The sequence below is a fragment of the Phocoena phocoena genome, chromosome 11 (genome assembly GCF_963924675.1).
Source record: "Phocoena phocoena chromosome 11, mPhoPho1.1, whole genome shotgun sequence".
NCBI lineage: Eukaryota > Metazoa > Chordata > Mammalia > Artiodactyla > Phocoenidae > Phocoena > Phocoena phocoena.
This window is the reverse complement of record NC_089229.1, coordinates 20344027-20369711: the sequence shown is the minus strand read 5'-3', so window position 1 is coordinate 20369711 and position 25685 is coordinate 20344027. Positions and strand designations below refer to the sequence as shown.

The 25685-nt window shown below is 39.3% G+C and overlaps 1 protein-coding gene across 1 annotated transcript in view; it reads left to right on the top strand.

Moving 5' to 3' along the window:
- Nucleotides 1–4461: 4461 nt before the first annotated feature.
- The window catches only part of UTP20 (UTP20 small subunit processome component), a 94203-nt gene continuing 72979 nt past the window's right edge, over nucleotides 4462–25685 (top strand). The window contains 15 exon segments of the mRNA XM_065888442.1: nucleotides 4462–4506; nucleotides 5375–5455; nucleotides 7424–7490; nucleotides 7615–7747; nucleotides 8436–8624; nucleotides 11855–11936; nucleotides 12605–12742; nucleotides 13364–13519; nucleotides 14080–14226; nucleotides 14311–14445; nucleotides 16018–16095; nucleotides 17953–18131; nucleotides 22838–22993; nucleotides 23137–23225; nucleotides 25175–25280. Of these exon segments, the coding sequence (XP_065744514.1) occupies nucleotides 4462–4506; nucleotides 5375–5455; nucleotides 7424–7490; nucleotides 7615–7747; nucleotides 8436–8624; nucleotides 11855–11936; nucleotides 12605–12742; nucleotides 13364–13519; nucleotides 14080–14226; nucleotides 14311–14445; nucleotides 16018–16095; nucleotides 17953–18131; nucleotides 22838–22993; nucleotides 23137–23225; nucleotides 25175–25280 (1781 nt within the window).

The window sequence follows — 25685 nt, the reverse complement described above, 5'->3', positions numbered from 1 at the left end:
GTCAATGATCTGCTCTCTGGAAGAGACATATTTAAAACCGAAGACAACAACAGCCTTCTTCTTGAGCAGATGCTGCAAAATGAAATGCCTAAGGGGGCCAGGTGGGTACCTCAGACATAAACCAGCGAGGGGGTCAGGGCTTGGACTACAGGGAGTGACTGCTGCTCTTCCAAATGTGGGCCCAGGGTTGTGGATTTTTTTAATTTTTCAAGAGAAGCTAGAAATCTGGATTTTCACTTGAAATCTCCAGATTTTTTACAAATTAAAATATTTCAAGAACATTTTTGGTAAGCAAAATATATCTGTGTGTTACAGTGGGCCGGTGAAGCCTACCACTTTGCAATTTCTGGTCCAATGTCTCTGATGCCTGAGGCATAAACCAGGAAAGGAGAATAGAAGCTCAATGGTCTCAGTGCTAAAAAGCGATCATATGGTTGAAAAAGAAACAATAAAAATAAGAAAGACTGTTCATATAGGCATGTATAAGTTACAAGAGACTTTGACCTGCTTTATGTCAAAGGATCTCCTTACTAATCAGCAAGTAAAAAGGCAGACTTGGTTACTACTTAAAGGTGAGGAAACTGAGGCTGAGAGATTACGTCACTGGTCCAATTATCAGCTAATACATGGAAAATCCTAGAATTGGGATCCAAATGTTCTTCTGAATGCTCTTGCTGCCTCCCGATTTATACACAATGGTGAACGTGGTTCACACAAGAAGGGAATGATCTTTGGGTCAGCTTCTCTTAACTACCGTAATTAAGAGTTACTAAAATATCTTCCTTGGCCACACTTTCTTCTTTTCCCTTCACTCCCCTCTATCAGTTTGAGATCTCACTTCCTTGGTCCCTTGTTCTGAGTCAGAATCATTTCCCGTTTGATATATTGCATCTTTTGAGCCCCACCATGCAGAACTGCCCCCTTCCTGACATCACGTACAATATCTTACTAATCTTTCAAGAGCCTTGGATTACTGTTGTCCCCACTTTACAGTTAAGGAAACTGAGGCTCTCCCTACCTCTGAGTTTCACCCTGTTCTTTGTTTTACTTTTTATTAACCTAAGGATACTAAGGGTGATACCAATGCCCAGTGCTAACTTGAGAGGATGTGGCTTTGGATTAAGAGCTAAAAACAACCAAATTGGGCTTCCCTGGTGGCGCAGTGGTTGAGAGTCCGCCTGCCGATGCAGGGGACACGGGTTCGTGCCCCGGTCCGGGAAGATCCCACATGCCGCGGAGCAGCTGGGCCCGTGAGCCATGGCCGCTGAGCCTGCGCGTCCGGAGCCTGTGCTCCGCAACGGGAGAGGCCACAACAGTGAGAGGCCCGCATACCTCAAAAAAAAAAAAAAAAAAATTTGTATTTGACTACTTTGAACCCTTGCATATACTGCTCCTTGCCTTGTTCCCTCTACCTAGATAACACCATTTGTGTCCATGCTCCTCCCTTGCCTGGTTTTCTTCTATCCATCTTCCAGATCTCAGCTTAGATGTCACCTCCAGCTAGAAGCCTTCCATGTCTAGGCTAGGCAAACTTCTCATGTGTTCTTGTAGTCCCTTGGGCTTTAAATTAGAGTGTGCACTAAGGAAACAAAGATTAAAAAGCAAAACTTCCCAATCAAGCTTAAGAAGGAAGGAAAGAAAGAATTATGTGTCTAAGTGAACTAGCTGGAATGGATGGGGCAGGCAGAACCATTGCGGTAAGAAACAGAGGATTGCAAGGGGTATTTAAGGCCTTGGCATGGAGGGCAAAAGCTGGGGGGCAAGAAGATTCATAAGTAAACTGGTATTTTTCGTGGCTGCTTTGGATATTCCACAGAACCTCAGAAACAGCTTTGGGAGAACCCTTAAAAATCCTGTGGCACAACCCGCATCCAGTGCCGGAGTTACATTAGTCTTGAGTTTGTCAGGGTTAAACAAAGTACTGTACACTTTGTTAATTCAACAAACGTTCATTAAACTCTTAAGTTCACGGGATACACTGGTGATACAAAGTTGAAAAAGTACATGGTTTCTGCCCTTAAGGAACTTGTCAGGTAGCCAGACAGTAGACTACTTATCCATTCGGCAAACATTTATACCATTCTCTGTGTGCCAATAGAATTCCTTGGAAAACTGGTATTATTATCACTTCCTTTTAATAGATCAGGAAGTTGGGTCTCAGAAAGGTTAGGTAACTTGTCAAAGGTTGTGCAGTTATGGTACCTGGCACCTTTCATCCATTAGCTTCTTTACTCTGCACAACAACGCCCTATAAGGTAGGTGCTTTCATTAGCTCCATTTTACATAAAAGGAATTGAGGCTCAGAGAGGGTAAATAACTTCCCCAAGACTACACCAGTAATAAACGGCAGAGGTAGGATTCAAACCCAGGCAATCTGGTTCTAGCATCTATGCTCTCAACCACCATGTTGTATTGATAAATTGTTCAACCAGAGCTGTCAATATTATACGGATCATATAATGAGTAACAATGCAATATATAACTTGCGTCAGTTTTTTGATTTTCATGTTTCTCTCTACTCCTTATTGTCCCATTAACTCCATTACCGAAAATAAATGACAGAGAAGCAAAAGGGCACAATTATCTGGAGGTAATTTTAGCAGTAGGTTGGGAACATTGCTTAGAGTAGGGGCTCTTACCCTCAGGTAACTTCAGACTTCTCTTTGAAATCATCTATACATTTTAGTGTGAATGAGCTTATTAGTACTTTTCTGAAGAGAAGGTCTACAGCTTTCTTAGACTCCTTGAAGGCTCTATGACCCAACAAGGTGAAGAACCACCTAAAGAAAAAAAAAAAAAAAAGCCAATTAGCTTACTGGAAGCCAGTCAAACATTGGGCACTTCTATATTTTAATATTAAAAAATAAAATCCATAAATGCTATGAATCCATTAAAAATATTTACAGCAACCCTGTGACAACATAAAAACATTGATGTTGTAATGCCAATAACAATACGAAAGTGTTTTATCTACTTTACTTCTTCACCTGATTGCCTCCTCAATCCATACATATTTCGCTTCCTTTCCTCTACACCGGACCATACTTGTCAAGGTCATCAGTGACCATCACCTTGTCAGGCTCAGCAGCTACTTCTCTCTCCTCAGTTTTCACTATAGTTGGCCACTGGCTCTGCTTCCAGGCCAGGACTAGTCTGTTTCTACCTCACTGTCTCTCTTTCCCAGTCACCTTTCCGGTCACTGCTAAATGGTGGAGCATTCCAACGTTCAACTTGGGTCCTCTTCTCTTCTTTGTCCTCCTTTTCATCACTCTCTCCCTAAAACATCTCATCCAGTTCCATGGCTTTAAATAACTTCACACTTTCTGTAAAGTGTATTTAAGTCACACCTCCAGCCCTGACCTCTACACTGAGTTCTAGGCAGGAATATATTCAATTTGTCTACTGACTATCTCTTCTTGGCTATCTAAGATGTAAGCACGTCAGACTAAACATTTCCAAATAAAATTATTATTAATATTATCAGTCTCTTTTTCAGCTCACAGAACAGAGCATGGCCCATAGCAGACTGTCAAGAAATATTTGTTTAATGAGTAAGTGAAAAAACATACACACACACACACACACACAACTGTTTGTATAATTACGTTTAACAACAGGACATAAGAATGGTAGGAAAATACCAAAACGTTAACTGGTTGTGCATGAAACCATGAGTTTTCTTTAAAAGTCCTTTCCAATTTTAAATGGAAAAATAGTGGTTAAGAATATCAGACATTGCAGGGGTGGGATAGGGAGGGTGGGAGGGAGGAAGACGCAAGAGGGAAGAGATATGGGAACATATGTATACGTATAATTGATTCACTTTGTTATAAAGCAGAAACTAACACATCATTGTAAAGCAATTATACTCCAATAAAGATGTTAAAAAAAAAAAAAGAATATCAGACATGGGAACTCAGTGACCTCCGCCAGACTGCCACTTACCGGCTGCACATCCTTGCTTTCTCCGTATGCCAAAGGGACTTAGAAATATGTACCTCATCTGTAGTCATGCAACGTTCACAATGCGCTTTGCTGTGAAATTATGAATGTAAAGAGCTTTGCCTGGTGCAGTATACATAGTGAGAGGTAGTAGTTGTTGGCTGTTAATGATGACAAGCATGTTTTCTTTTATGATAAAAATACATTTTTCTTATAAACCTTTACTGAAGAGAGTTCAAAAAACTCCACACCCACATACCCACTGAGCCGGAGCCTCCCAGTCTCCAGCCGGCTGCAGGGGGCGGGCGCACCTGCTCCTTCCGCTTCTTCCGCCCACGTGACCCGATCAGCCGGCCACCCGTCTCCAACATGGCGGCGTCCAGGGGCTCAAGCCGCACGTGTGAAAGAGTCTGAGTACGTGGGAGTGCAAGTGTGGGAGCCAGTTTCCCTTGTCTACAGTCAGTAGCATCCCTTCAACCCTTCCCGAGATCCTCGCGGGCCCGCCGCCCCTCTGCAGCCATGAAGCCAAAGCCAGTTTCCCACAAGATCGAGAACACTTACCGGGTGAGTGAAGAAACTTGGCCGTGGGACTAGTTCTCGGCGGAGATCCCGGGGCTACAGTGCTCTGGGCCGAGCGAAAGTCATTTGTCCGGAGGCTCTAGCAAAAGAGCCTCTCTCTCTCTCCGGGTGTAGTAAATATGGGATGGGGAAGGTAGCTTCAACTGCAGATTTCGCCCATGTTTTGTGGCGTCTGGCCTGGCTGAGACTTTTCTTCAGGCCAGAGTTAAATTCAGTGTCACAAACTAACTGCTTAGGAATTCTTTCCTGCTCTTTTATCCTTGAAGACTGAATGGGGGGCGGGCCGGTGGGAGGAGGTGAGTGATTCCAGCTACTGGCTACTACACCACTTTCCCGGTTGGCTCCTTGAGGGTTTCTTTGTTACTCTACAGCCGTAGGTCTGTATATGTTTAAAAACACTGTTGTTGCCACGACTTAGCCAGATCCTGTACTTGCAGCAGGGTATGAAACCTAGCAGTAGATCTGGCGAGGCCACGTTGCTAGCTTTTACCTAGGTCAATCCACCAGTCTAGCGTGGAAATTTTGTTTGAAATGACATTTTGCAAATATATCCATAGAACTATTTCATTATCTTCGTACATTAGTGCAGTGCATGTCTTTCAGTTTGTTTTTAAAGTTATCATTTGTGATTTGTCAGAGATGTCTACTTCTATTTGTAAAACTCAGTTATACATTTTATGATTGATTGAAAATACAACTCTGAAATTGAAAGCAAAGCATAACATTTCTAATGATAGAACGTAAGGAGGCACATTGAACCTTTAAACTTTATACTTCCACGAGGAAATTGTCCACATATGATTGTGATAAGTATAAAATGTGGATGTGTTGTAAATATACTTCTCCCCCGCAGTTTCTTACGTTTGCTGAACGATTGGGAAATGTGAATATCGATATTATTCACCGGATTGATAGAACTGCAAGCTATGATGAGGTAAGAGAATGTTAAATGAGCTGATCTTCAAGTATTCATAGTTGGTTTTTTAGATTCTCTTTGAAGTGAATTTCTCAAGCCATTCTTTTATGAACATGAAATGCATTAGACCTGTGCTGTCTCAAACATAACAAATTAGATTTAAAGTAAAGTAAATTAAAAATTCTAATGCTCAGTAGCCATATGTGGCTAGTTGCTACCATACTGACCAAGTGCGGACATGGAACATTTTCCATCATTGCTGAAAGTTCTATTGGGTGATGTGGTGTTAGAAAATTTACTTGATTCTCAGGTGGCTTCTGATTCCAGCCACTCCCTTCCCATGTGCATTCCGAGCACTGCTACAGATCCATATTCTTGAAACTACAATTTTAAAGAGGTTTTGAGCAAGTCACTTTCCTGGGGCTCAGTTTCCTCCTTTATTAATAAACATGGGGGAGCTAAACCACATAATTTTTTCCAGTTCTAACCATGCTGTAACTCAGTCACACCTCTACTCAAAAATCTTGTTTTCGCTGCATCAAGTCATTATTTCTCTGCCAGCCTTTTAAGGTCCTGTATAACGTGCCTTTAAATTAGGGATTCAATGTCAGTTTTTACTGTTTTTCACTTGACTCTAGTCAGACTCCACTCACTATCTCTTTGAATGCCTTGTCTCCAGTATGTGAATTCAGTGTGTTAATGATGTTATCTAGGTAGGCACATAATGCTTTGGGAACTCACCGTGAAGTGATCCTAACCTAGATTCTGTGAGGGTGTAAGGTGAGGTGTCAAAAAAGTTGAAGTGGACTAGGTGATACCTGAATCTTGTTTGTATAGGTTTTAGCATGGCAAAGAGAACAGGAAAGGCTGTTTCAGGCTGAGGAAGAAGCCTTTATAAAGGAACAGAGGCTAAAGAGAGCATGTCACATTCAAGTAACTCCGAAGCATTTCAGTATGCTTATAATTGCCTGTGGGATGTTTGTTTATGTTGATGGTGACTGCAGATGGGCCAAGCGGGTAGCTGGTGAGAGATAAAGCTGAAGAGATAATCAAGGCCCATGAAGGGCTTCATATGTCAAGCTAAATATGGATTTATCCTGAAGCTATGGGAAGTCATTCTAGGATTATAAGGCAGGGGAATGTGTGACATGATCAGTTGTAAATTTTAGATCTCTCTGGCTTTAATGTGGAGGAAAGAACAACCAGTTGCTCTGGAGTCAGGGTAACCAGTTATGATGATTCGGTAGTCATCTAAGTAAGAACTTTTCTCTCATATAAATATGTACAAATATTTATAGAGGTCTTTTTTTTTTTTAAAGAAAAATTGGTTCCTACCATATACTTCACTATGAAACTTGCTTTTCTCACTTTGAAAGTATACTATCAATATCCTTCTAATTTAATAATAGATATAATTCTTTTTAATAGCAACATAATATACCTTATTATGTACAGACCATAATATGTATACCAACCATTTTCCTTTTGTTGGATATTTAGGCTTTTTTGTGTTTCCCCCTCACTACAATAAAGCTGAATGAATGTCTTTATACTTGTATATTTACAACTTTTATAAGAAATATCTCCAAAAAGGGAAATGCTGGATCAAAGGGCATACCTGTTTTTAATGTTAATAGAAATGCCAGATTACTTATCTATCAGGTTGTAGCAATTCATATTTCCAAAAGCAGAATGAAAGAACTGCAAGAGTCAACATTTTTCTTGGCCTAAAATTGTGAAAAACAGAAAAAAAAATTTTTTTTAGTGTCACTATTACTTAGTTTTAAACCTTCTGTCCATATTTTATACCTGATTGCTTTTTTAGGTGTGTTAGTTAATGCCCTGTTTAAAAAAAAACTAAGAGGAGTTTTTCAGCTCTTGACTATCATCACTGTCTTAACGTATTAATATATCATTATTCTTATTTACTCTGATTATAGTTTTTCTTTGAGTTGTCTGATTAATTGACTGCTTTAATCTTGGCAGGAAGTTGAAACCTACTTTTTTGAGGGTCTGCTGAAGTGGAGAGAACTGAACCTTACGGAGCACTTTGGTATTTTCTATTTTGTTTCTATTTTATTCACCCATCATTTGTACTATATATGGTCAAAACAGCTAAATATTGGTGTGATGGAAGAGCAGAACTTATTCTTTTTTTTTCTTTTTTCCCCACCCAGGGAAATTTTACAAAGAAGTTATTGACAAATGCCAGTCGTTCAATCAGCTAGTCTATCATCAAAATGAGATAGTTCAGAGTTTGAAGACTCACCTGCAAGTCAAGAACAGTTATGCCTATCAACCCCTTTTGGAGTAAGTAGCATGTTGAAAGAAAGGCAACAACATTTATCTGAATTTTAAGAAAGGTTGTTTTATAGCTACATATGCTTTAGATCTGGTGTTTGTAATTTAGAAACAAGAATTTACCTTTTTTTGTTAGATGAAAATATTAGTACATTACTGTAAAGCAGAATCTTAGGGGTATACTTTTTTGCTTTTTATACTTTTACAAGAACCTGATTTTTCTTTGACACTATAGGAATGATTGAATATAACTTGTGATGGAAGGTACAAGCTCTAGCCTGATTTCTTTGCTCAACTCTTAAAACGTGAAAAAATTTTTTTTTTTTTTTTTTTTTTTTTTTGCGGTACACGGGCCTCTCACTGTTGTGGCCTCTCCCGTCGCGGAGCACAGGCTCCGGACGCGCAGGCTCAGCGGCCATGGCTCACGGGCCTAGCTGCTCCGCGGCATGTGGGATCTTCCCGGACCGGGGCACGAACCCGTGTCCCCTGCATCGGCAGGCGGACTCTCAACCACTGCGCCACCAGGGAAGCCCAAAACGTGAAAAATTTTATACCTCTCTTGAGACTTGGTTTAGTAGCTTTAATTAATCCTTTCATCATAGGTGATAGGTTATCATTTGTGAAACAGATTTGTAGTATTTGGTTTTTGATCTACATGTGTCAGAATCAGTTACCTCTCCTTATTTTTTTCATCCAGTTTAGTTGTACAGTTGGCACGAGATCTACAGATGGACTTCTATCCCCATTTTCAGGACTTTTTCCTGACTATCGCTTCAATCCTGGAGACTCAGGACACGGAGTTGTTAGAATGGGCTTTCACCTCACTGTCCTATCTGTACAAGTACCTGTGGAGACTAATGGTGAAGGACATGTCCAATATATACAGGTGACCATTTCTCTCTCTCACATGGGTTTTTCTTTTCTTCTTCTTCTTTTTTTTTTTTTTTGCTTTAAAATTTTATATATGATTCAGTGCTATTTAGTAAATTTATAGTTATGAAACCATCACCACAATCCAGTTGAAGAACGTTTCCATCATCTCCAAGAGATTTCTCATGCCCATTTGCAGTCAGTTCTGCTCCCCGTCTGCATCAGTTTTGAAAGCAAAAGCAATATACATATATCAAAGTCAAGATTGCCTCTGGGGAAACAACTGTGTGCTTGAAGCCCCTAAGTAGAATGATCCTCTTCTACAATGATATTTTTTAGCATTTAATTTTTTATTTTTCGGTCAAGGGCAGTTTTTATTGATACTGACAACAAGCAGATACTTTCTGACTCCCATCTGTATTTAATGAAAACATGTATAATACCTGTCACTTGCACCTGCTGACGTGGCTACCTAACTTTAATATGTTATTTAATTGGCCTTTTCCCTGTCTTCAGTCTGATGCCAAACTTCCTTTCCAGCTCAGTCTCTAATTCTTTTCTTATAAAACGTTGGTTCTCCAGCCAAAGTGGTCCGTAGTCTGTTCCATCGGTCTGCATTGACCTGACCTTCTCTTATCTCCAGCTATTGAAACCAGACCCCCCACCATCAAAGCCTGACTTGAATCCATAGCTTCCACATACGTGCCCGGGTACCTTGTCCAGAAATCAGAGCTTTGTACTCTGAACACGTCTGGCATTCTATACCACTTAAGTCACACAACTTCTGTTATAATCGTTTGTTCTAATGTAATGGTGTCCGCTACAAACCTATAAACTCTTCAAGAACCCCATCTTAAATATTTGCATTTTCCTAGCCCCTAAAATACTGATTAAGACAAAAGAGACACTCAGTATTTGTAAGTAAGTATGGACAGGGAAAGAGAATGAATTCTGTACCAGCTTTTTGTTTAAAGTAAGGCAAAGATTGTTTGTAGTCTGTTTCAATCTGGGACTTAATGGAATTTCTACTTGGCGTCCTGATTACTTCTACATACTTCAATTGGCACAGGAACACGTAAGATTAACCTTTTACCCCAACCCAGTATAAGTATGGATATGGGATAGGACTGTCAATTTTGTTTTTGTACCACCTCCCTTCACTCTACCCTCCTTTGAACATGGAATGAGAAAGAAATATTTTTCTGACCTTTACTAGTTCTCTATGAAGATTGTGGTAAAATGTATTAGAAACCGAGATTACTTCATTAAAGACCAGCCAGATCTTGGGGGATATATAGTTTATTTGGTCTGATGACTTGTGCTGTTACTTTTATATCTCCTGAGTCAGGCTCTCCAGTTATAAATTTATTTGCTTTCTGTATGACATCTTCAACAGCCTGGATATTTTCACTTGACTGTTGTTGAAATCAAAGTCTACACATTCCTGTTCAAGCCAGCTCTTTTCATTCGTGTGTTCAGTAAATATGTACTCAATGCCAGGCTTTGTTTGTTCGCCCAGTTTCTAACGGTGATACCATCATTCTTTCCATCACTGAGATTTGGCCACTTAGAGGCATCTTTGACCCAGTTGTCTTCAAGGACTTTACATCTTTTTGATTCTGCTGTTCACTTACTCAATCCAGTGACTACTTATTGTACACTGTGTATCAGGCTTGAGATGCACTCAAATAAACCAGATAAAAATCCCTCTTATGAAGTTTACATTTTATCAGGGGGAGAACATCTTGGGCATGGGGCTGGCATGAGCGAGGAACAGTGTGGAAGCCTGGGTGGTGCAGCAGCATTTATAGGGGGAGAGTAATCAGGTGATGTCAGAGATGTGGTAGTAGGGGACCTGACCATAAAGGGCCTTGTGGATACTATAAGATCTTTGGTTTCATTGCAGGGACTCTTGAAATGTCTCTTGGGTTCATCCATTGCCATTTCCTTCTGCCACTGGCCCTCTTTCATGCCCTTGTTTGCCCAAACTTTTATGACTTGACTAACTTCCTAGTTGGACTGCCAGCCTCTTCTTTCTTCCTTTATATCACCCTATACTGGTGCTCAATTTCTCTTTCTGAAACTATTCATTTCTTATTCAGCCAACACTTATTAGTACCTGCTATGACCAAGGAACAATTAGGTGCTGGGGATATGGCAGAAATAGGAGAGATATATTCCATGCTCTTCTTTCATTTGGGAGACCAGTTTAAACAATGTGATTATATGAGTCATTATTTAGTTATAGCTGCATGGCTGTATGACCTTGAGTATGTTGTGTAGCCTTTCCGCCCCTATTTCGTTATCTATAGGATGGGGATAATAGTTCCTACACCACAGAGTCGTTGTGCTGATTAGATGAAGTAACATAGTAAGTGCTTACTTAAATGTAAGCTAGCGTCCCCACTCCTTTGCTTAGTGTTCAGAGCCACCTGTTGACTTGAATAGCTTTATCTGGAGCTGCCTTCCCTACCCATATCATCCTTCGTCCTTTAGACAGACCAGCCTCTCCGATATCTCTCTCTTTTTAATTTATTTGTTTATTTATTTTTGGCTGTGTTGGGTCTTCGTTGCCATGCACGAGCTTTCTCCAGTTGCAGCGGGCGGGGGCTACTCTTCAGTGTGGTGCCTGGGCTTCTCCTTGCGGTGCTTCTCTTGTTGCAGAGCACGGGCTCTAGGCGCGGGTCTGAGTAGTTGTGGCACGCGGGCTCAGTAGTTGTGGCTTGTGGGCTCTAGAGCGCAGGCTCAGTAGTTGTGGTGCACGGGCTTAGTTGCTTCGCGGCATGTGGGATCTTCCTGGACCAGGGCTCGAACCTGTGTCCCCTGCATTGGCAGGTGGATTCTTAACCACTGCGCCAACCAGGGAAGTCCCTCTCTGTTATCCCTTGACTGTGATCACTTCTGCCCACCCTGTGTTTGCTCTTGCTTTGATCTCTGGCAATATGCACTCCATTCCCCACCTGGATTCTTCCTGTCATTCAGGGATCACTACAAGTTTCATCTTTTCATAGTCTTTCTTATATGACCAGTGCCACCAATCCTAGGATTCTTAATGTCTATGATCTTCAGTCTTCTGTTTGACATGTGGGTGTCGTGGTAATTGAATGAGATTTTAAACTGCTGATGTTATTATACCTGCTACATCTTTCTTGCATACCTTGCACAGGGTTGGGCATATAGTTAACATGTAGTACATCTTTATTAAAATGATGATTAATTAAACATGTCTTATTTTCTCATTTATAGCATGTATAGTACACTCCTGGCTCATAGAAAGCTACATATAAGAAATTTTGCTGCTGAAAGCTTTACTTTTTTGATGAGAAAGGTTAGTTTGATCATTTATGTGTTTATTGCTCATTAATCCTCAAGAATCTGATGAACGGAAGCAGATATCTTTCATAATATAGTTATTATGGACTAATATTTTTTATATAAAGAGAAACCTGTTACTGTTTTGAGTTTATCTCACCATAAGGTGGTTTTTGCTCACTAATGTGAAATAATTGGGGTTACTCTTTTATTCTTACTTAGTGTATATATATATTCTCTAATTCAAGTCAGTCTATGCATGAACAGTGAGATTAACAGAAATTTTTATAAAAATTGCCTGGAAGGAACTGATTGTATAGTGTCATTTGTGTTTGTTTTTAATAGAGTTTTTGTAATAAAACAGAAACATTGCTATTAAATTTCTTTTATACTCATAAAATATAAGCATACTACTTACTTTAAAAGATAGAATGTTGCCTTAGGTAGTTTTTCTTGGTACATACCTGCATATTATACCAATGAATTAATCACTCTTTTGTGTGACATTACAAGTGATAATATACTCTTGCAACAGTTTGAAATCATTGCAAGTGTCACTATTCCTTTTAGAATTTTTATCCTAATTACATTTAAATATGAATCTTTAGAATAGCAAATAATTATTATTCATTAGGATATGTTTATGTTGTAAATACAGTTTTCCATTTGCATTTTGTGTTTTAGGTTTCTGATAAAAATGCACTTTTCAATTTAATGTTTCTTGATCTTGATGAACATCCGGAAAAAGTAGAAGGAGTTGGACAGTTGCTCTTTGAAATGTGCAAAGGAGTTAGAAATATGTTTCACTCCTGTACAGAGACGGTAAATAACTGGGAGGAGTTCCTTGAATCTATGTGAAAGGGGTTAAAAGAAAATAGATAAGATTTACACAGATGACATGGAGAGAGGATTGCCTAGAATAAATAGAAAACATTCAATGGGGCGCATTAGGGCTTTAAAAAACAGTGCTTACCTACTGTAGGCCCTGGGTCATTAGGTATTTTTCATTTAAAAAACAATCACTGCTGGGGCTTCTGTGGTGGTCCAGTGGTTAAGACTCTGAGCTTCCACAGCAGGGGGCACGGGTTTAATCCCTGGTTGGGGAACTAAGATCTCATTTGCCATGCAGCACGGCCAAAAAATCAATCCGTCAATCAAAAAATTTAAAAAATCACTGCTCTCTTCATCCTGGGTGCTAGAAGGTGACATAAATTGATCGATGGGGGGCGGAGGATATTGTGCGATAAAATTGCCCATCCTAGTTTGGAAATTCTTTTGGGACGTGTAGTTAACCACCAGAGCTGCCATATCCTTGATTATCCTGGATCAGATTTTAAGGTAGCTTGAGCAGAGTGGGGAATGAGCAGGGAGGGAAATACCAATGTAAGACTTGAGAATAAGAGTGTGTGCATGTTCCTCTTCATGATTCTTGGATTCCCACAGGCAGTGAAGCTAATTTTGCAAAAGCTAGGACCAGTTACTGAAACAGAAACTCAACTTCCATGGACTTTAGTTGGAGAAACACTCAAAAACATGGTCAAATCTACAGCGTTCTACGTCTACAAGGAACATTTTGGTATATTTTTTGAATGTTTGCAAGTGAGTTCTGAGTTTTAAGTATTTGTGTGTAATTAGGAGTCTAAGAGTTAATTGTTGTTCTTAATTAAGCAGATCACTCCTGGATATTGTATTTTATAATTGTTGTCATCATATTTTTATATACTTACTAGGATTTTCCTTACCTCTATCCCCTGTACTATTTTTACTTGCTTTGATATCTTGAGATGCAGTAGAGCATAGTGGTTAAGAGCACAGGCTTTGGAGCCAGAGTCCTCTGTTTGAATCCTGGCTTTGTCACTTACTGCTAGTGTGACTTGGGAAAATTTAAGCCTCTGGTCCTCAGTTTTTTCATCTGGGAAATGGGGATAATAGTATTCCCTGCCAGTGAGGATTATGAGGAAATACTCATAAAGAACTTACAACAGTGCATTCAGAAATGTTAGCGGTTATCATTAGTGACTCCCTGTAAATGTGTCTTTTTCTTTCACAGAAAAAGTATGTGAAAATTTGAACTGCTTCACACAATATTTTCATTATTAAATTAACAGATGAGTTTGATCTTTGGTAGTTATTCTTTCTTATAAATTCTTCATTTGCAGGAATCACTCCTGGATCTACATACAAAAGTAACCAAGACTAACTGTGGGGAAAGTTCTGAACAGTTTAAAAGGTTGTTAGAAACATATCTGATACTTGTAAAACATGGAAATGGATCAAAGATAACCAACCCTGTTGACGTTTGTAAAGTGAGTTCCCAACTTAATTTGCTTAGAGCCTATTCATTAGAAGCTGATTGCTAAGTGTGCATTGTTTTTCCTTTTATTTTACAGGTGTTGTCTCAAACATTACAAATAGCCCATCTCTCCACATCTTGCCGGGCGACCCTCTTGGATGTAATTTCTGCTTTGATCCTAGGTGAAAATGTTTCCCTGCCAGTGACCCTCATCAAAGAAACCATAGAAAAAGTAATTTACTTTTGCAAATATTAACTGAGTAGTTAATACTATGTTTAGCGTTGAGTAAGCCTTCTGGGGAATATAAATGAAGGTTGGCAAAGGCTCTGTCTTCAGGGAATTTATAATCTTGTTAAGGAGATGTAAATCGCGTGCTTTAATGGAAATAAGCAAAACAAAATGTGATAAAAGCTAAATCTGTTCAGCAAATATTCACCAAACAAATATTTGCTTAACCAAGTTCAGGCTATGGACTAGAAATTGTAGAGTGGACACTTTTATTTTATTTATTTATTTATTTTTGCCTGTGATTTTTTTTTTTAATTAATATTTTTTAAATATTTATTTATTTATTTTTATTTTTGCCTGCGTTGGGTCTTCGTTACGGCGCGCAGCCTTTCTCTAGTTATGGCGAGCGGGGACTACTCTTCGTTGCGGTGCACGGGCTTCTCATTGCGGTGGCTTCTCTCGTTGCTGAGCACGGGCTCTAGGCACGCGGGCTTCAGTAGTTGAGGCTCACGGGCTCTAGAGCTCAGGCTCAGTAGTTGTGGCGCACAGGCTTAGTTGCTCTGCAGCACGTGGGATCTTCCCAGACCAGGGTTTGAACCCATGTCCCCTGCATTGGCAGGCGGATTCTTAACCACCACACCACCAGGGAAGTCCTGCCTGTGATTTTTAATTGTTAGGGAAGTAGGGCCCTGGGAGTATGTAGTTAAAATCTGTTGAATCAATCTATTTATGTCACGTGGAAACATAAAGGTTAATTCTGTCTGGGGTTGAGGGACAGAGAAAGCTTTTCAAAGGACTAATATTTTGGATAGTCGTTGAAGGTTAAATAGCAGTCTGCCAGTCAGAGAAGGTGTTAAAAACTCTAGGAGAGAGAATGGCAAAAATGTGTTCAAAAATCTATGTTGCTGGGCACATGGACACATGAAGTGTGATGTATATCAGCAAGGCTTTGCTTGGCTTTGAAAAGTTAGGTTGGATTTTATCCTCCAAGTAGTAGAGGGCCCTGGAAAAATGTTTAGCAGGGAAATGATTTAATGAGATTGGCATTTTAGTGAGTTTAGAAGATGAATTGGAGGGAAGTGGAATTGAAAATAGAGCAGTTAGGTTCTTCCTAGCTTCATGTAGTGCAACAGTATAAAGTTTAGAGGAAGGTGTAAAGTCGTGCTACTTGCCCTTTTATAATTCTCTGTAGCTGGGAAAGAATGGAGCAGCTCTTAGGCAAAGCCCTTGGTAATCACTAGAAACACAGCCCTTCGCATTTGTAAGTCCCTTTGGAGAAGGCCGAGCACTTAGAATACTGGTTGAAGTGTGCCCACCATACCTTTACTCTAGCAGCTTCTTTCCCGAGGAGGAAGGCCCAGTGCCTGTGTCTCACACCTGGTGTGTCCATCTGCACGTTCAAATTCAACAATCCAGTTCCTTTTGCCTTCCATGACTCTTTTAACTTGTATCAAGCATCCCACACTTCCTGCTCGCAAGTTAGAGGATCTTGAAGGTTTCGGATGTTTTTATTTTCAGGAATGGGAAAGTACTCTCTTTGTATTTACATTACTATTCTTTGCCTGTGGTCCACAGATTTTTGAGAGCAGATTTGAAAGATGCTTAATTTTGGGTTTTTCGGAAGTCATGTTTGCTATGAAGCAGTTTGAGCAGGTGAGTGAGATATTAAGTCTTGGATTTGTTTTGTTTTAAATCTGTCACGATAAAATGATCAATTTAAAAATCCTGTGATTTTGTTTTTTGAAAGGAATAGAATAAGTATTTGATGTTTTAGTTCATGTATTTTTTTTTAAAGCAATTATATTCCAGTTCTAGGTCATATGTGAAACTTTATTCCACATGCTATAAGCATTTTAAATGATACTAGGTAACCAATTTGTTTTTCTAATAGTCTTTTAGGAAGTTATAGAACAATGTGATAAATTTGAAAAAAATGGCTTAAGGAACTTAAACTGTGAATTTGAAGCATAGAAAATAGTTTCTGAAACAGTTTGCATAGGAGGAGCGTTATGAATTTATTTCATTGCTACAGAATGAATTGCTACCTGATAGAATGAGGTAGAAATCTTTCTAATCAAATCCTGAGTTTATTTTATCCTTGCCCCTCACCCTCATCATACATTTGCCACTCCTTCTAACTGGTGATTCTACAGTACACTTCATGGAAATCTCTGTATCTCTTCTCTCATTTTTCTCTTTAGTCTTTAATAATATATATTTTCATTTGTCTCAGAAAAATACTTCTTTATACATGTCCTAGCCCTGTTGCTTCCTGCCCAGCGAGGGCTCTTTATTTCTCTCTGGTTTTCTTAGCAGCTGCCTCTTTTCCGTCTCCCCTGTTCCCTGTGGTCTTTTTTTAAAAAACGTGTTTTTATCAGAGTATTCTATGTATGTTGTTTAAAAGGTTGCACAGGGCTAAAAGGCACTCATTTCATTCCCACTCCCATTTTCCTCACCAGGAACAAGCACATCTAATGATTTTTAGCTATTTTTTTCTAGCATTTCCTTTATATTTTTAAATCATCTGAACATACTGCTTTTCCTGGACTCATTAGTTTTAGTCCTCATCTGTAGGCTTCCTCCTGGGTAGGTGGATTTCTAGTTCTTTTACGCTTCTCAGCTGCTCAGCAGAGTTACATTATAAATTTTGGTTGAATTCATATTCATCAAATACTTGATCCCTATAATCAAGGAGTATTTTATAATTACATTTCCTTTTTTGTATACCCTTTCGTTTTTCCTGAAGTTACCAATTGCCTCATTCTTTAAAAACTTGAAATTGCTGGTGAGTCCGCCAACAGCATCATAGAATGCCTTTCACGTGGCAAACTGGCAGATCATTTGGCAGCTCTTTGCTTTTCTTTTTTCTTTTTAGGAGACATTCCTCCTAGAGCCATTCAAGTCTGAACATGTTGCTTTCTCTGCCCACTGCACAGATGTCATACTAGGACTTGTGCCTCTCCTGTTTCCTGGGTCCCGTGTCTTTCTCTTACTGTAGTTTCCCCTGTTATTTTGATGAAACACATTCTCCAGAGGTTCCTGAGAAAGGGTGAATGGAAGTAAAATTTTGAGATTTAGTGCATCTGTAAGTGTCTTTATTCTCTCCTCAAACTGCATCACCAGTACGCTGGGTACAGCTAAGTGTCTTTATTCTCTCCTCAAACTGCATCACCAGTACGCTGGGTACAGCTAAGTGTCTTTATTCTCTCCTCAAACTGCATCACCAGTACGCTGGTTACAGCTAAGTGTCTTTATTCTCTCCTCAAACTGCATCACCAGTACGCTGGGTACAGCGCTCTAGATTGTCGTCTTCCCTTAGTTTTTCAGGCATTGCTCCATTGTCTTCTGGCCTCCACTATTCCTTTGCAGAGGTCTGATGTCATTACGATTCCTGAGCCTTTATTTATGATGTCTTTTTTTGTCTGTGGAAGTGTTCGAATCTTCTCTTTATTAGGTGTTCTGAAATTTATATCTGTTGTTAATAAGTGTGATTTTCTTTCTTATTTTTAGCTTTTTCTACCCAGCTTTCTCTTGTATATTGAGAATTGCTTCCTGACTGATGACGCTGCAGTCAAAGATGAAGCTCTGGCCATTTTGGCCAAACTCATTCTGAACAAAGCAGCACCTCCCACCACTGGCTCCATGGCGATTGAGAAGTACCCTCTGCTTTTCTCAGAACAGACAGTGGGGTAAGTTCTAAGTCTTTCTTCTCTGTATTCTTGGTAGGATTACCCATTTAAAAATAATGCATTCAGAATACTGTAAAAACTGAAGATCTACATGTATTAACTGGAGAGATGTCCGTGATACATTGTTATGTGAAAAAAGCAAGTTGTAGGACTTCCCTGGTGGCACAGTGGTTAAGAATCTGCCTGCCGATGCAGGGGACACAGGTTCGAGCCCTGGTCCGGGAAGATCCCACATGCCGTGGAACAGCTAAGCCCGTGCACCACAACTACTGAGCCTGCTCTCTAGAGCCCGCGAGCCACATCTACTGAGCCCACACGCCACAACTACTGAAGCCCACATGCCTAGAGCCCGCGCTCCGCAACGAGAGAAGCCTGCGTACCGCAGCGAAGACTAGCCCCTGCTTGCCGCAGCTAGAGAAAGCCTGCGCACGGCAACAAAGACCCAATGCAGCCAAAGATAGATAGATAAATAAATTTAAAAAAATAAATAAACCAAGTTGTAAAAGAGTACATGATCCCATTTTGCAAAGTTAAAACCAAAAGTATATATAAGCATAGGAACACGTGTGAAAGGATACAGAAACAGGTTATTTAACTTCAAGAGCGTGGTAAGTGAAAGAAAGAGGTCACTATTAATTTTCTTAACCTTTTATTTTAAAACAATTGTATATTCACGTGTGGTTATAAGAAATAGGACAGAGAGTTTCCGTATACGTTTCACTTAGTTTCCCCCGGTGGCAACATCTTATTTGGCTTGGCCAAAAAGTTCGTTCGGGTTTTTCCGCATGATGTTACAGAAAAACCTGAATGAACTTTTTGTCCAACCCAATACAAAAGCTTAGTGCAATATCACAACCAGATAATTGACATTGGTACAAACCACCAACCTTATTCAGATTTACGTTTTACATCACTCATCTCTGTGTTTGCATGTATATGGATATATAGTTCGGTGCAATTTTATCTCATGTCTATTCACAACTACCACCAAAGTCAAGATACAGAGCTGTACCATCACTGCAACGATCTCTTGTGCTACTTTTTAATAGCCACACTCACCCTGCCACTCCCCACTCCATCCGTAACTCCTGGCAACCACAAATCTTATTCTCCATTTTTACAATTTTGTCATTTCAAGAATATGATATAAATTATGCAGTACAGCTTTTGAGATTGGCTTTTTCACTCAACACAATTCCTTGAGGCCCATCTAAGTTGTTGTGTGCATCAGTAATCCATTCCTTTTTATGTTGAGCGTCTTTGTGTGCTATTCCTAAGTAGTATTCCATGGTAATGGATGTAGCAGTCTGTTTAAACATACACTTGTGGAAAGGAATAACTAGATCATTCCTAGTTTTTGGCTATTATGAATAAAGCTGTTATAAACATTCATGTACACAGCTTTCCATTTCTCTGAGATAAATGCCCCAGATTGGACTTATTAGGTTATAGGGTAAGGGCATGTTCAGTTTTGGGGTTTTTGTTTTTGTTTTGCAGTTTTTTGTTGTTGTTGTAGTTTTGTTTGTTGCTTCGTTTTATTTTTCATGTTCAGGTTTATAAGAAGCTGCCAGATGGTTTTCCAGGGTGACTGTGCCATTTTACGCCCCCGCAGCAGCATGAGTGATCCAATTTCTCTGCATCCTCACCAGTATTGGTTATTTTCAGTTTTTTGTTTTTGCCGGTCTGATAGGATATAGTGATATCTATCTCACTGTGGTTTTAATTTGCATTTTCCTAATGGCTAAGGATGTTGAACATCTTTTCATGTGCTTATTTTCCATCTGCATATCATCTTTACTGAAATATCTGTTCATTTCCTTGGCCCATTTTCTAATTTGATTGTTTCTTTGCTGTTGAGTTTTGAGAGTGCTTTATATATTCTAATACAAGTCCTTTTGTCTGCTTCGTGATGGTGCAAATATTTTCTCCCAGTCTGTAGCTTGTCTTCCTTTGCTTAACAAGATTTTTCACTGATGAGAGTTTTAAATTTTGATGAGGTCCAATGTATCAACTTTTCCTCTTATGGATAATGCTTTTGATGTCAAGTCTAAGAACTATTTGCCTAACTATAGGTCCCAAGTATTTTCTCCTATTTTTTTTAAGTTTTATCATTTTATGTTTTACATTTAAGTCCATGATCCATTTTGAGTTAATTTTTATATAAGGTGTGAAGTTTGGGTCAAGTTTCCTTTTTTGCCTCTGTATGTCCACTGCTCTGGCAACATTTGTTGAAAAGGCTGTTCTTCCTCATTGAGCTGCTTTTGCTTTTGTGTCAAAAATCAGCTGGGCATAAATGTATGGGACTGTTTCTAGCTCTCTATTCTGTTTCATTGATCTATGTGTCTGTCCTCCTCTAATGCCACAATCTTGTTACTATAGCATAAAATAAATCTGGAAATCTTAAAAAAAAATCCTTTCACTGTATTCTTCCTTTTCAAGATTGTTTTGTCTATTCCTGGTCCTTTGCCCTTTTGTATAAATTTTAGAAGAAACTTGTCTGTATCTACAGAAAAAACCCCACCTTGCTGGGATTTGTTTTGAATTGCATTAAGTCTATAGGTCAATTTGGGGAGAATTGACAACCCCCTAAAGAGACACAAAACTGTTATCTTTGTTTACGACAAGAGGTTGGTAAAGAGAAGAAAGAAGTGACTATTAGCTTTTAGATTATAAACCTTTGCATTGTTTGAATTGTTAAAAGGTCTATGGATTACTTTCTCAATTTCATTAAAAACAGTACATACTCTTTGGAAGTCGAAACAAAGTTTATGTAAATATTTGAGAGGGTTCTGCTTACTATTTTTTGAATAGTTGAGTGGGTGTGCCTCTAGAAATTATAGATCAGGAAACCAGTTCCCTTATCGTTCCTAATAAATGTAAGCATATTAACTTAAGGCGAGTGCCACAGGTTCTGTATTTCTTTGTCTAAGAAAACGTCCATCACCCTGTAGAATAATACGTGAATGGTCACCTTTGTCTGAATATTCCTGATCACACTCCATCCACTCATCTCACAGATTTATTGTGAGAATAAAAAGAGATAATAGATGTGAAAAGACTCTTGGGAAGATAAATTTATTCTGTCATTTGACAGATATTTATTGTATCAGACACTGTTCTAGGCACTGGGATATAATAAAGAAAAAGGTTTCTTCTTTGGGGGAGATGACAGTCTTGGGGGGACAGGCATGTGAGGCAGATAAACAAGTTAATTTTAGATTGTGATAAAAAGAAAAATAAAACAAGGCTTTGAGACACAGTAGATAGAGAGGCAGCACTACTCCTGTCTAGAAAGGGGACCTTTGGTCCGATTGTAATGGTGGAAGGATCCAACCTGGCAAAGAAAGGCTGGGTGAAAGGCTTTCCAGGCAAAGGGAAGCGTTCCTGCAAAGGCTCTGGGATGGGAATAAGCCCAGTGTGTTTGAGGAACAAAAGGAAAGCCTGTGTGGGTAAAGAGCATTGAGTAAGGAGGAGGGAGGAAGTGAGTGAAGGAGGAGAGGGTCGTATCACCCAAGGCCTTACAGGATGAGGTGAGTATGGATTTCATTGGAGGAGCTCATTGGCAGGTGTGACGAAGCAGGGGAATGACGTAGCAACTAATGACTCATCTTTATAAAGCATCTCAATATTTTATTTGTAAGATTTTTTTCCGATTATTGAGTCATGGTTAATACTAGAAAGACTGTATATCAAGGTACAGTGATTTTTAGAAATTACCAGTAAAATTAACTTAGTTATCTCTCATAATTTCCAAGCATTCAGTGTCCTGATAAGTATGAAACAAAAGAGAATGCAACTTTTTTGGTTAACTTTAGTGATAAAAAGGTATAGGAATAAAAACCTGATATTCTACTTCTGTTCTGTAATAAGTTAACCAAACTGGACATGGAGAATTAATTATAAAAACAGATCAGTTTACTTATTGTTTCTGTGACTTTTCTTTCCACTGGATTTCTGTCTTTTAAATAGGACTGACGTATAGTTCATTGGCAAAACTAGAGGCAAACAAGAATACCGCCAAAGTAACAAATACCTAAAACTGAATGTCATATTAGAAAATAATGTTGGGTAACCACTTATCAGATTAAAGCCTCAGAGAAAGTTACTTCTTGCTTTTTTTTTTTGGCCACATGGCATGCGGGATCTTAGTTCCCCAACCAGGGATCGCACCCGCGCTCCCTACAGTGGAAGAGAGGAGTCTTAACCACTGGACCCCCAGGGAAGTCCAAAAGTTACTTCTAAACCATAATCATTTTAGTGACATTTGTCAAGTTCTCTGTGATTCCTTTGCAACATCATTCTACACGTTTGTGAAGCAGTAAAATTCATGTCAGAAAGGAAAGGGGGGATGGAGGAAGTCAGTTCATGCCAGTAAATCACCTCTCCAGTTCTTAAACACATGTCCATCGGCACAGAATTCAGAAATAATACCTAAAACTGGAAGAGAGTTGCTTTAAGTTATGAAGCAAGTTAAAATAGAAAATAGAAGAAAATAGAACCAATGGGGTTGAAAAAATCTGTCACTGAAAAATCAGTAAATGAGTCACTTTTGTTTAGTTATTTGTATTCAACTGTCGCCACCAGTTCCTTCCTTCCCACTAATGCTCCATGCGTGGAAAGGAACCAATTTTATTTCAAACGTCAGAGGGCTAGAGCGATTATATCCTCTCTCATTTTAAATATTTGTTTATCTTTTCTTCCTTCAGATCCAGTATAAGGCAGAAGAAGACCAGATCCAAGGGAGGAAAGGAACAGATCTCAGTATTAGATCATCTTTTATCTATAATTCAGTTACCCCCAAATAAAGAGAGTACTTACCTTTCATGCTCTTGGGCGGCCCTTGTCGTGTTACCTCATATTAGGTGAGAAAATCAACTGTGTTTAATTGTGAAAGGTGTTTTAGCAAGCTGATAAAAACATTTATTAGCCATTTTTTGCCATTTCATGAAAAAACCATTGAATGCTAGTTTGAGCATTTCCCTTTTTCTCCCCACTTCTTGGACAGACCCCTGGAGAAAGAGAAGGTGATACCCCTAGTCACCTGCTTCATAGAGTCACTCTTCATGACTGTTGACAGAGGGAGCTTTGGAAAAGGTCAGTTACAATCACCATTTGTTCTCTTGTCTGTCTTTTCTGGCACACCCAGAGTAACTGTAAACACATGGATACCAGAGAATAGTACTGCCGTTGTGTTGTGTTCTGGCAGAACCCCCTGTATGTAAATAGGGAAAAAAGAGGCTGAGATGGAGGCATTACCCTTGTACCTCATAATGTGGTGGCAAAGTCAGGACAGCTTGAACATTTGCTGAGTCCAAGGGTGTCGTAGTAGAAGGCTGCCATGGTCAAAGAAATCAGACTCAACTTCAAGTCCCAGCTTGTGTCTTGTTCCTGTCTTCCACGCCCAGTCTAGCCCTGGTATACACTTGTGCTCCAGGCATTTGCTTACCTAGAGCAAGACACTTTCTTGTATGTCCCTCTGGCTACCATTGCACATGTGTCCCTTCTGCCTGGAGTCCTTTCTAGGTCTTTCATCATTTGGTGAACTCGTACTTAGCTTTCAAAACTCAGCTCAGGGCTTCCCTGGTGGTGCAGTGGTTAAGAATCCGCCTGCCAATGCAGGGGACACGGGTTCGAGCCCTGGTCCAGGAAGATCCCACACACCGCGGAGCAACTAAGCCCGTGCGCCACAACTACTGAGCCTGTGCTCTAGAGCCCACGAGCCACAACTACTGAAGCCTGCGTGCCTGGAGCCCATGCTCCGCAATAAGAGAAGCCACCACAATGAGCAGCCTGCACACTGCAACAGAGAGTAGCCCTCGCTCGCTGCAACTAGAGAAAGCCCGCGCGCAGCAACGAAGACCCATTGCAGCCAAAAATAAATAAAATTAAAAAAGACAAAACTCAGCTCAAACACAGTACCTCTAGAAAGGTCTTCATGACTCATCCAGGCAGAAGTAGACTGCCCTGCCCCAAACACCATTTCCTGTTGTATACTTGTCCAACTCCCCCAACTAGCTGAGAACAGCAATTTAAAAGTAGGTATTTTGATCAAAATAAGATTAATAAAAAAATTTTGCTACAAAAATAAGCAAATAATAGTAGGTATTTTGTTTTATTCTAGCATGGTATTTTTTTTCCTAACACATGTGTATAGTAGTCATTCATTTAAATATTAATTGCTAGGTTCTGTGTTAGATACCAAGCAGACATGTCAGAGAATAAAGTAGACCTGCCCCATTTCCAGTGCTCAGTAGCCACATGTGGCGAATGGCTACCATATTGGATTGTGAGGACATTTGGCAGAAGTATAGAGCCTTTCTACCACTGCAGAAAGGAAGTTCTGCTGGATAGCCCTTTTCTAACTAGAGCAGGTGTTGGCAAAATATTTGTGTAAAGGACAATACAGTAAATATTTTAGCTTTTGTGGGCCACATTCTGTCCTCAGTCTTCGTGGCATATTCTGTTTGTTTGTTTGTTGTTTTAAACAACCCTTTAAAAATGTGACAAGCATTCTTAGTTTGCCGGCCATATAAAAACAGACTACCCGCAAGTTTGTGGGCCATAGTTTGCCAACCTCTGGTCTAGGAGTAAATGATTATCTAATTAATATAAATTGAGTCCGTTATACGTAGTAGCCATTGGATATGTGATTTCTTATAAATTGGAGTCACAAAATCAACATGAGTTTTACACAAAGATAATTTCTTAGCTTTTGAAAAGTCTAAGTCTATTCTCAAAAGTTCTGATTTTGATAATACCAGTTGGTAGAACCATTGAATTTTCTCCTCATCTCAGTTGAAGGGAACATACATTTTTATTCTCTATTTCTGAATATATTTTTCTCTTAAGAAAGTTAAAATATAAGACTTGGAACCTCTTTTCAGTTCCTTTCTGTTATATTCTGACATTTGACAGATAATCCTTTAGAAGGTACAGATTCACTTTAAGAACTCTGTATAAATACCAAGTGGTAGATAAAATGAGATGTGTATAGTTATTGTGTCAAAGAAATAATGTGTTTTCTCCTGTTTTTCTGCCTTAAGGAAACCTATTTGTTCTTTGTCAAGCTGTAAATACTCTGCTGAGTTTGGAAGAATCTTCTGAACTTCTTCATCTGGTTTCTGTGGAACGTGTGAAGAACTTAGTATTGTGAGTAAACATATCTTACATTCAGCTTAATAATGAATGAAATATAAAGGCTGCTGTGTTGGCAAAATCTTGGATCTATTTTTTACCTGAGTTGTATTCCCGTAGGAAATTTATTATTGATTTAAATCCTCCAGTTAAAATAAGAACATTTTTGGATACAGTCTTTAAATACAGATTCATCTTTGTGAAAGGGTATTTTACTGTGTATGTAAATTAGTGTTGCAGGGTGAAGTGGGTGTATAATGCTGGTCACATGACATGGCGCCGTGGCTCCAACATACACGTTTCTGCTTTCACAGTGTTTCTCGGCTTGACATACTTAGCACTTCAGAAGACTTTCCTGTGTTCCTTTTACTACATACCAAAACAATCCAGTTTTGGGTTTTTTTAAGTTTATTTTGATTT